The 12,026-nt window shown below is 41.8% G+C and overlaps 1 protein-coding gene across 1 annotated transcript in view; it reads right to left on the bottom strand.

Annotated features, from left to right (window-relative positions):
• The window catches only part of TMPRSS7 (transmembrane serine protease 7), a 36,234-nt gene extending 24,510 nt beyond the window's left edge, over positions 1-11,724 (bottom strand). Inside the window, exons 1-7 of the mRNA XM_034669615.1 lie at positions 11,677-11,724; positions 9,313-9,520; positions 6,105-6,235; positions 3,808-3,875; positions 2,483-2,676; positions 1,458-1,496; positions 516-744 (exon numbers count right to left, since the gene is read on the bottom strand). Coding sequence (XP_034525506.1) covers positions 516-744; positions 1,458-1,496; positions 2,483-2,676; positions 3,808-3,875; positions 6,105-6,235; positions 9,313-9,520; positions 11,677-11,724 — 917 coding nt within the window. The remainder of the gene's footprint in view (positions 1-515; positions 745-1,457; positions 1,497-2,482; positions 2,677-3,807; positions 3,876-6,104; positions 6,236-9,312; positions 9,521-11,676) is intronic.
• Between the last annotated feature and the right edge of the window lie 302 nt (positions 11,725-12,026).

Below are 12,026 nucleotides of genomic sequence, written 5' to 3'. Positions count from 1 at the left end.
AGAATATTTATTCTCACAGTCTAATGAAACAAAATTAAACAAAATTTTGTTGCAGTTGCAACAAAAGTAAAATTAAACAAAAAAGCGAGATTTCAGGGGCGCCTGGGTGGCTCAGTCGTTAAGCATCTGCCTTCACCTCAGGGCGTGATCCCAGAGTCCTCCTCTGGTGGGAGCCTGCTTCTTCCTCTCCCACTCCCCCTGCTTGTGTTCCCTCTCTTGCTGGCTGTCTCTCTCTCTGCCAAATAAATAAATAAAATCTTAAAAAAAAAAGTGAGTGAGATTTCAGAAATACTGTCTGAAGTTCCTGCTATACTGATTTTGACCATTTTATGCTATAAGTAAAAAAAAAACGTTCTGTGTGATAGGCTCTGGTTAGTACAGGGGATACTAAGTAAGGCATGGGTCAGTCTTTGAACTCATGAGTGCACACAAAAATAGTTTTAAAAGTCTAAGGGAAACAAGATACTCCCCAAAAGAGACACTGTAAAAAAGTCTTCACTCGCAAATCCCAGTACCTATACAAGATGGCGCTCCGGATCGGCAAGAGGGAGTCGTAAATGGTCAGAGAGTCGGTGACACAGTTGTCAGCTTCCATCTGGACGGACTCTATCGAGAGACGGATCAGATAGCCCACGATGGCCACCAGCTTGAAGTGGCACAGCAGCAGCCCTGAGGTTGCAGAAATCTCCAGAGGGTAGCGGAGAGACAGGTGATCTGCATACAAGTGCTGAGAGCAGCCTTTGTCTGTGGAGACAGCACTTTTGTTTTAGGAATGACTTTTTTAGACATCTTTATAAAGCGTAAAGAGCAAAGAGTTCATGAGGAGGACAGCTGCTGTTTTTGCCAGCCCGGAGTCCACTCCCCTCTCTTCTGGTAATAACACCAAGTCTTTACTTTGAGAAGCTATCCCTACCCTGCCTGTATGGTTTGGTTGGGGTTAAACTTAACTCTAGGTCCAGAGATGGCCACATGACCCAGAGTGGCCAATCAGAGTAAAAGAAGCTGGTTCATAAATGGGCAGGCCAGCCAATCTGAGACACTTAAGTTCAGCCCCACGGCTTCTGCAAAAATTCTGGAAATTTGTGTGGCCTTTTTTTTTTTTTTTCTATTGCTGCTACTGATAAATTATAAGCTTGAATCTACCAGTTGTCATTCATGAGACCACATGAGAAAAATACCCTCGATGAAGCTTCAACAGGGAAAAGCACAGATGCAGAGTCCTGATGATATTTTATTTTACAGCCTGGCCCCAAACATGCCTGAAACCAGTCCATTCCATGTATGTCCCAGTTATAAGAGCCAATCACGTCTCTTCTGGGCTTAAGCCAGTTCGAGTGTATTTCTGTCACAGGCAACTGAAAGAGCACTAACAAATACCATTATTTGAAAATAAAACTATAGCCAAAAAGGATACTGATTTGGAGACAGCGTAGAAGAAACTGCATGTCATACTTTACCAGAACCTACGGTTGAAGAGTAATCTGACCGAAGCCCAGCTGCATCGAAAAAACACATGGAAAAGAGACTGTCAGTTCCAACATTTCACTTTGTTAGAATTTTGTTTAGTAAAAATTCCTTTCAGTCCTTTAAAAGCAATTCATCCTATCTGGGATTTGCTTTAAAATAATCCAGGGAGGGTAGGGGAAGTTGCTTATGTATTTCGAGAGAAGTGGGATGGCCGTGAGTTCATAGTTGTTGCAGTTGAGTAAAACGATACATGAGAGTTCATGATAGTACTGTCTTTACATTTCTCGATGCTTGAAATTGTCCTTAGTGACACACTTTAAACATCTTTAAAGGTAAAAAGCAACAAAAAAATATAATAATAATTAGTCCTAGATCTCAAATAGTATTTGTGGTGCTGACTTTTTCACTAGAGATATTTCATTCATTCATTTAGCAACACTTATCAGCCACATACTACTACGTTACATGCCTAGCATATGGATAGATAGATGGATAGACAGATGTCGATGATTTATATATATGTGTGTGTGTATATATATATGATTTAAATCAAGAGAGAAAGCATAATTTTGGGGTCACACAAAGTATTTTACTGGCAAATCAAATGATGAAATAGCATTTTGGTGGGGCTATTCAACAGGCCATTGTGGAACATTGGGTAACACTCTATAACATAGGTGTATTGGGGCTGGACAAGGGAAAAGACAAGATAAGCCTCAGTAAAATTCCTTCTTCTTCAGGATTTGGAGCCTTAGTTTGACGATTCATGAAGCTGAATTAAATATAGGGCAGGGGACACTTGAACAAATTCAATTTCATATATATTTTGAACCTACTTCTATTGTCCAACCGTTGTATATAACATTTAGCAACTCCCTTTATCAATGTCCTCAGCTAATCTTGTTTTACTGGGATTGCAGAAGAGAATACTTCATTACAATATTGACTAAGTTTAATGGCAGTATCAGGAGTGCTGCAGGAAGGAATGCATGAAGGAGAATTACCCAACAATCACCATTTAGTACCACAGAGTCCATGTCTACAGCCAGGCCCTGCAAGCTCCCCACAGAGGTTCGATTTATAATGCTCGTCTGGATGGAGTCCTTCAAAATGGCGGCCACGCAGTCCTCACAGAAGATATGACCCTTGGCATGTGGCATGACAAACACAATCCAAAAGTGGACAAGGAGGCCACCTTTGTTGTTGCTGCTATAGAAAAAAAAAAAAAGAGGGATGTTCAGGTATGTATCTTAGGAAGTGGACTCTCATAGAAAACCAGTAAATGATTCAAGGTAAGGCCAGTGAAGACATCCTTCAACTTCCAAAATTCCTTCTTTAAGAAGTCATTGACTCCTATTGTGGAGGTTGGGAAGGGAAAGCATCATAGTATGTGTCTTCCTGTGTTGGGTTCGCATCTAGAATCATTCGTGTATAGTTGCATCTCCCTGGAGAATATACTATTTTTACAGATATCAATCATTCACTGCTATTACAAATAATAACAACTCTGATTTTTGATACTTTGCCATGTCCAGACACAGTGCTCAATTCCACTTGATCCCACTTATTCTTAGAAGGAAGGTCCTATTATTCTAGTTTTACAGAAAAGGAAGTCAAGGCCAACTACGACTGAAAATCATATGGCTAATAAGTAGCAAATCCAGGAATCCAGTCCAACTTGGTGTTTAGCCAAACCCTGGAGCAAGAGCTCGAAGTGCACAAATACTGTCATGTTTTATGAAAAACAAACCTGGAGTGTTCTATGGTAAATAATGCAGGAAAGAGAATGTAAACAAATTGCTCTACTCCCAGACTTCTTAGTGCCTTTGGTATGTCAAAGTGAATTGTGAGTCTCTGCAGAGACACTGGAGGTGGGGGAACATGGCACACAATTTAAAAAATAAGTTTTCATAAAATTAATCAACTAAAAACTCATAAAATAAATTTTAATAAAAATTATTTGACCATGAGATCCTTCTTTTTTCTCAGAAAATCTCCCATGACCAATTTTTGGCTGAACATATTTTGAGAAATACTGGACTGTAGTTTGGTTTTACTCCCACCCAACGCTAGTCATGTTTGTGGCCATTTTGCCCAGCAGTAAAAATACCAGGGGCCCAGGATCCCAGCTGTGGGGAGAAGGCAGGCTTTGGCAGATGAAGAGAAAAACGTAGCATGACAGCAGGGCAGAGATGGGTCACCCGTTGTGCTAAAAAAGTATTAACCCAAAGCCACCTCCAGGAAGTTGCTGGAGAATGGTCCTATCTGAGCCCTTCCACAGCCTTGAGAGGAATTTACAGCAGTAAACACAGAAGTCCCAAAGCAAGGGACATGTATTACCTGACATCTGCAACGACAGACTGCTTGTAAAATTTAGAGAAGGCGGATGTTGTATAAACCAGGTTTACCTGGAAAAAAAAAAAAAAAAAGGAGGTGTCTGAGTCTTTCAAGCTGGGCTTCGTCTCACAGCCAAGCAGAAAAGCAGGGCCCTGTCTGAAGCCTTGAGTCTTTGGTTACTTACTCTGTGTTCTCTGTGAAGAATAATCAGTTACCTTCATTCATTCCTCGCTGTCTGGAGACACCCTAATCAAGCTTAACTTCTGTATTCTGCCTACTCCAAAGGTTAATTTTCTCCACAATTAATAAATCAAACTCCTTTAAGTACATTTTCAAAGTACTTGACCCAACCACCTTTCTATCAAAGCGCAGCCTGGAAAGTTTATATTCTTCTGGACACATTGCCCTACTAGCCACTAGGGGGCAGGCGGCGCCCTCGCCAGGTCTACCAACCCCGCTCCTCCCCCGCAGTCTCTAGAGAAACACCCAGCCCTTTTAACCGAGTTCGATCCAAAGGCGAGCTATTTGAATTGACCTTCTTTGCCCTTCCTTAGCATTTCTAAAGCCAAACTGAGTCTCTGCCGAATATCCTCCTCCTGTGTTCCCCTTCCTGCCTAAAGGCGAAATCACCCACCTAAATGTGCAACACGTAAAGTGTTGCCTAAAACGGCTGAGCCCCCGCTTTTTTTTCTTCGTTCTCTTTCTTTCTCTTTCCCTCCATCCCTCCTTTCTTCTTTCTTTCTCTCTCTCCCTCCTCCTTCCTTCCTTCTCTTTTTCTTTCTCTCTTTCTCTTCCTTCCTTCTTTCTTTTCTTTTCTTTCTTCTCTTTTCTTTCCTTTCCTTTTTCTTTTCTTTTTTCTTTTCTTTTCTTTTTTTCTTTTCTTTCTTTTCTTTTCTTTCTTTTCTTTTCTTTTCTTTTCTTTTCTTTCTTTTCTTTTCTTTCTTGTCACTGTGCCCGCCATTGTTCTAGCTTGTCTTCTCTCACACACAGCCTATCCGCAGTCTACACGGCAGGGCGCCTGTCACAGAAGTGACATTACTCCATTACTGTGCATTACAAATTGGCAGAAGTTTCTAGTTGGTGATATGTACCAAGAGCGATGAATAGATACTTTTATATACTTTGAGGGGATCGGCTAAGGAAGTAATCACAAATATACACAATCTATGTAGCACTTTTGTGTAGCTATGTAGCACTTTTGCTACTTTTCGTGTAGCAAATATCCAATAAAAAGGATTGGCTGTGCCATTTGCAAGAACGTGGACGGAGCTAGAGGTTATTAGGCTGAGCACAGTAAGTCAGCCAGAGAAAGACAAACACCATATGATTTCACTCATATGTGGAATTTAAGATACAAAACAGATAAACATAGGGGAAGGAAAAATAAAATAAGATAAAATCAGAGAGGGAAACAAATTATAAGAGACTCTGAACTGTAGGGAACAAAGTGAGAGGAGAGGTGGGGGGGAATGGAATAACTGGGTGATGGGCATTAAGGAGGCGTTTGATGTGATGAGCACTGGGTGTTATATGCAACTGATGAATCCCTAAATTATACCCCTGAAACTAATAATACCCAGTATGTTAACTAAATTGAATTTAAATAAAAAAAAATTTTTAAAGGAATTGGCTAACTTTGTAGCTGTTAAAACTTACGTTTTTAAAAGAATATTTACTTGCATAGAAACATTCAGATTATAAAACTGAATATCTACTAATATTCCAATATTGTGCTGTCCTCTATGTCTATGTGGCCCAGAATAAAAAGGGACTCTATCTCTGGAGATGATGTTAAAGAAATTTTTAATGTTCTTTTTTTGTAATTTTCTGAATTTTATAATTTTTATAGCTAAATACATATTAGTTTTATAAAGGGAATTAAAAAAATAAAGAGATTCCAGTGTGTTGAGGTTGAGATAAATGTGTACAGCTCCCAGAATCAATCACTATGATTGTAACATTAGTTCTGGAAGGCATTTTAAAGATCACATGATCCAATTCCTTTATTTTACAGATGAGAAAAACTGGAGCTCAGAGAGCTATTTGCTTTTACTTTCAGCAATAAATAAAACACATGAGTAAACAAATAAATTAAATTAATTAGCAGTTCTGTCAAATAAGCAATTACAGCCAACATGAGCTAAATCCCATGTTTCCCTCTGACTTCTTCCTTCATCCTCCCTACTCACCTGTGACACTTGTGACCCCTCCATCCCACCCCTCATCCCCTGAACCCTACCCCACTCTCCCAGCCTTTCACAAAACCCTCCCCCCTCCGCACCCCGCCCCCATCACCTCACCACTTGCTGCACAGTCCGTGCCACTGACAGAAATTCCCTGGACTCCTTCTGTCGGTATTCAGGAAGAAACTCAATGTTGGTGATGCGAAACATCCCCACAAAGTAAAAAGCATCTTTGCTTTCTGTCCTACCTGTAAGACAGAAGAGAAAGCAGGTAAGGGGTCTCCCCTCTGTGTGGCAGTGAAACATTGTCTGATCTGCGTCAGTATCATGCTCCGCAAATGGTTTTATTGGGCAGCTACGTGTGTTACTGGTTCATAGCCTGGGAAGCTCTAAACGTCGTTAATAACAACACTTCCATCAGCAGAAAATCACCATTTCTCTTAGGATAGTCTGTTCTATCAACTCCTGATAAATACTTATGAACAAGATTAAAAGGTAAAAGATACACCTTTTTGACTTTATACACATCCTAGAGTCACTAAGGGACCAAAAAGAGTATATGCAGTTTTCATGGATCCTGAGTCTGTAGACAGCAAGGAGGTAAGAAATGTCTGCTCAGGGGCGCCTGGGTGGCTCTGCCTTAAGCGTCTGCCTTCAGCTCAGGGCGTGATCCCAGCGTTCTGGGATCGAGCCCCACATCAGGCTCCTCCGCTAGGATCCTGCCTTCTTCCTCTCCCACTCCCCCTGCTTGTGTTCCCTCTCTCACTGGCTGTCTCTGTCAAATAAATAAATAAAATCTTTAAAAAAAAAAAAAGAAAGAAAGAAATGCCTGCTCAGAGGTGGCAGAAGAGGGAAGGGCCTCCAGCTGACATTCACTGAGCTGCTGGGGGCTCGTCCTTATCTGACTTGGGTGCTGAGGCGCAGGGTGCTGGGCTGGCCTTCAGCTCTGTGCAATACAAGGAGAACTCATTCTTCCTGTGAGCCCCAAAGCATGGTTTCAGCCCAGTGTCAGGTCACTCGTGTTCAAATACTCTGCCCAGTGAGGACTATAGGACTGGGTATCAGGCCTGCCCGGAAACCACTGACAACAGGAGCAAGAACACTGCTGTGTCTGAGTTGCCTTAGAGCACCTGAGAATAGCTTGGGGGAGTGGGGGGGTGAGGGATGAGGGGCTCTTCTTTCTTCCTTTCCTTTTTGTTACCAAGGTCTTCCTCCTAGGTGGCAACATTCCCCTGGCTCCTGTGGCCAGGGTACATTTCTCTCCTGTGATGTATGTCCCACTATATCATAACTTCTGCCTGTATTTCTGTCCTTTAAGAGTAACAGTAACTTCTTTTTGTCCCTCAGCCCCTTTCGTAGCTTTGAAGCTCAATAAATATTTGAGGGAAGGAAGAGAGAAAGGAAGGGTGGTAGAGGAAGAAAAGGAGAGAATATTCTCTCCTAGCACAATGCCCAGTACATGGAAATGCTGCCATAAGGGACGACTGAATTAAGAAGGAGGGGCACCTATGTGAGTGGTAGGAAGCCACCTCCCTTGTTTGAGCCATCCAAAGTCACAGTAGCAGTAGCCCCTTGCAGTGGAGTGAGGCTGTGGGGGTGTGCGAAAGGGGCACAGGGGCAGAAGGCCTGAGCTGATGTCCTAGATTTGTTCTTTCAAGCTATGTGACCCTGGATGGATCACCTTGACTCACTAGCCTCCCGTATAAAACAATGGTTGTTTTCATTCCTGATTTTCACAGGGAAATGCTTCTTAGATTTTTGTTGTTGTTGTTACAGACTCTTTAAAATTTGAGTGAAAGCCATGCCTTCTATCTAGAAGCTCATACAGTCTTCCTCTATCAGTAAGTACTCAAGGGTCAGGATAACAACAATATAAGCCTAGAACTAGATTACATTCACCTAACTCTAGCTCAGCCCGACATACAACAAGCTGCATGGTCACAATATCGTTGTTTGTTGAATAGTTCTCTGTTGTTCGTACCAGTGTCCCTTTGCTCATACTGGTCTGTCTTCCTGAAACGTCCTTCTCTGATTTTTCACACAGACAGACTCCTTCTACATAGTGATGTTCCACAACTTTACACAAAAATGCCAAGGCAATGCGAATGTATCAGCTGAGGGCCAGCAGAGAACCGATGGGAAATAAATTGGTTCATTCTGGGTTGGGATTGTGTTTTGTGTTTCTCTTAATTGCCTATTGTGACTTCCTTCACTAGTCTTTAAGCTCTTTCAGGATAGAGAATCTCCCTGCTCTACCACTCTGTTTCCACGCTGATCACAGGACCCAGCTCGTCACGGGCATGCTCAAGTTAGGAAAGAAGTGAATTTTGAACAACCAGTTCATGAAGCCTTCCCTGGACTCTATTCCTGGGCAGGTTAGATGCCTCTCTTCTGTGATTGCAAAGTAATTGCTTCAGCAAAAAAATAAACATAAATAAAAATAAAAATGAACTCACACCCCCTCTCCAGCACTGAACTGTAAGTTTTTTGAAAGTAGAAAATGCATCTGTGAGCTTTTTGAAGGTAGGAGATATATCTTGGTATGTCTGATGTCTTACGTTGTGAAGTGCAAATTGTAAGTAATCAGTTTGTGTGTGTGTATATATATATATATATATATATATATGACCTGAACTGTTCAATACAATATTCATTAATTCTTTGCCTATAAATCCTGCCTCATAACCAATTTTTAATATCCTTGAGAGTACACGTATCTTGTATCAAACATATACCACGTATGGGGTTGGAAGTTGAGCATAAGAAAACGAATGTTATAGTGACTGAACAGCATGGGTAAGTACTCTTTATGACAAACTTAGTCATAACTCCTGTCCAAAAGGATCAGTCAGATAGACAAAAGCATAACCAATCAGCTTGACAAAAACATAAACACAGTGGAGAGAAAGATGCGCGAGTGAAAGAAGCTCAGGGAGCAGGAAATGTGAGGTTGCCTAGAAACCAGCAGTGGGTGGAATGAGGAAATAAAACAACTGAGAATCCCATTCATTTCTTAAAGCTAAAAATACATTACATTTCTCAACTCTTCCAAAGCTGCTGAGCCTCCTCCTCAGCTCTTGTCATCCCATCCCCCAGCCCTGCTCCTCTCGCGCTCCCGTGGGAAGAAAGTGGTGGTAAAAGAGGAAATGGGAAAGACAATTCTGCTTTCTTCCTCCTGAAAACCTTCACAGTTTTGGGAGTGGCTCTCAGCCTGGGAACTTGGGAAATTCTCTCAGACACACCCAGGGCCAGAGGGGGCGAGCCCTGCCGATGCTGAAGCCACAGGACAAGGCCTAGCCCCAAAGGAACACGGATTTTCACTCACGGATGTAGAGCCACAGAAGTATCCAGGCTATGACTGCCAGGATGAAGAGAACTACTGTGAAGACAATGATTTTGTTTTGGACATTCCAGAAGGGAGCTTTCTTCTTGGATGGCTTCTTGGGTTTGGCTTTGCCGACGGGTTTCCGAGGTGCTCGTCTACCTGGCAGCTTCCCTTGGGTGCTGATCACCTGAACTGGGATATTGGATATCTAAGAAGAAAGAAAGGAAGAAGGAAGGAAAGAAGGAAAGAAGGAAGGAAGGAAAGAAGGAAGGAAGGAAGGAAAGAAGGAAGGAAAGTAAGATAGAAAGAAAGAAGAAGAAAGAAGAAAGAAAGAAAGAAAGAAAGAAAGAAAGAAAGAAAGAAAGAAAGAAGAAAGAAAAAGAAGAAAGGGGAAAAAAGAAGATATATTAGTCTAGAACACATGTGGAATGGAGGCATCCAAGGAGAATCTTAGCGCTACAAGTCCTCATTATATCAGTCAAATCATCCATATAAGTGTAATGAATGACTTGCATTAAATCAGGTAATTAAGATCAGAAAAATCAGACACTATATGAACTTCAGTGAATTTTTCGTTATATGAATCCCAGATCCTCTCCTCAACTCTCCACTTCTGCCAAATAGATGCTGTAAAGGACGGGCCTGAATTTCCTGGAGGGTGGACCAGAGGACCCGAAGGTCAGGCAGCAAGAAGTCTCTGAGGGTCATTTCATGTGTACACAGCTCAGCTGTGGGAGTAGGCATGTGTTTCACGTGTTTGTATTATATTGCTTTTGTCCCACCATCAATTTCTTCCGGCTGAGGCAGGACTGAAAATAAGAATATAAGTGAGTTCCCCATAGAAACAAATTGATTTCTTACTTATGGCTTCCTGATGGGGTGTTAGAGAAAAACAAGTTGAGGATGATGACGCTCTGGTTCGTGCAGGGCTGTGAGATAGGAACCAGGGCCTCCCATGTGTGCACTTTAAAGACAGTCAATGAGCTATTCAGGGACTCAGTTTCTCAGTGCCAAATGAAAGAATTACTTAAAAATCAAGAATGAGGGGCACCTGGGTGGCTCAGTCATTAAGCGTCAGCCTTCAGCTCAGGTCATGATCCCAGGGTCCTCTCTCTGTGTCAAATAAATAAATAAATTAAATCTTTAAAAAAAAAATAAAGAATGAAATAGAGGACCTGCAAAATTATTGGTTTTAGCATACTGATGTGCAAAACGTTATGTGCAAGAGGAAAAAATGCATTATTTAACTGTTTCCCTCCTCTTTTTTTTTCTCCTCTACCCTGTCATCTGATGCTGTGAATTCTTTAATAATGTATTGAAGAGTTTAGCTTCTTTGAAGGAGAGATTTATACATGTCAGGGTAACTAAACTCCAGTGATGAAATAACTTTTAACCACACATTCCTTTAAAGGAAACGATCTCGAACACCAGTTTCAAAGAAATCATCTCTTTTGAGTTCTCTTAAGAGTTCTCTCATTCTCTCTTACTCTCCCTCAGTGTTCCATTCAAAGTCCATGTCTCCAGTCTTTAATCCTACCAATTAATGGGATAACATGTGGCCAAGTACATTCTGAATTATTCATGGCCTGCTCATTCTTTTTTGCCCAACACCCTTGCCAACCCCTGGAGTGAAATGTAGCTTGTATCTCTCCTGGTGAAATTGAACTAGACCAGGGCTCGTGGAATGTGATGTCCCATAGGCATGAAGGTGGTATTTCTACAGAGAAAAATATTCTATTGCAGGATGAGCTGACTATGGTGCCAGACTACTTTCTTTTTTTTTTTAAAGATTTTATTTTTTATTTATTCGACAGAGATAGAGACAGCCAGCGAGAGAGGGAACACAAGCAGGGGGAGTGGGAGAGGAAGAAGCAGGCTCATAGCGGAGGAGCCTGATGTGGGGCTTGATCCCATAACGCCGGGATCATTCCCTGAGCCAAAGGCAGACGCTTAACCGCTGTGCCACCCAGGCGCCCCCAGACTACTTTCAAATAGTCCCCCAAAGAAGTAAAAAAGGGAAACGCACAGAAAGGGTGGCACGTGTAGGACTGACAGAGCCAAGGTTGGGTCCTTCGGGGCAGGAACACATTATAGGCCGTTTCAGTTAGCACTGATTAAATTTTAAAATGGAATGTGGACAGAGATCAGTACAATTTCCCTGGAGTTTCAGAAAAACAGTTGCAAATCAATTGCCAAGTACAGCACTTTGAAACAGGCTCACATTGGTAAAATCCATTAAGTACCGTAAGAAGATCAAGTACATTATTGCTCTATTTATATAGAGTTACACAGTCTCATTGTACTCACAAGGTCACCAATACATGGCATTCAAGTAAGAGAGAAGGCTTCCCATGCTGTACTTACGCTCCCATCAGCTGGTTTGGATAAAACATCCATCTTTTCTTTGTCCATTGTTAGGTTTTCTATGTGTGAGCTTTGAAGGTCTCAAAGCTAGTTTTTATCCTCTTACATTCTCACTTGAGGAGAATCGGTGGCTGTGTTCAAGCTAGCTTTCAGAGGGAAGGAATCAATTTACCTCCACAGGGTCCAGTTCAGAAACTGAAGCTGCCGCATTGCTATATAGTGAGTGTTAAAGGGACCTCGCACCCCAACTTTGCACCCCAAACCACAGGCTTCTTAACATAACTCCATAAGAGTCAGGCCCTCAGAGCAGAACCTCAAGGCAAGATTGCTTCACATGGACACGTTCAACA

Source organism: Ailuropoda melanoleuca, chromosome 1 (assembly GCF_002007445.2).
Source record: "Ailuropoda melanoleuca isolate Jingjing chromosome 1, ASM200744v2, whole genome shotgun sequence".
Lineage (NCBI taxonomy): Eukaryota > Metazoa > Chordata > Mammalia > Carnivora > Ursidae > Ailuropoda > Ailuropoda melanoleuca.
Note: the sequence above shows the minus strand (reverse complement) of the source record. Positions and strands in the feature narration are given on the sequence as shown.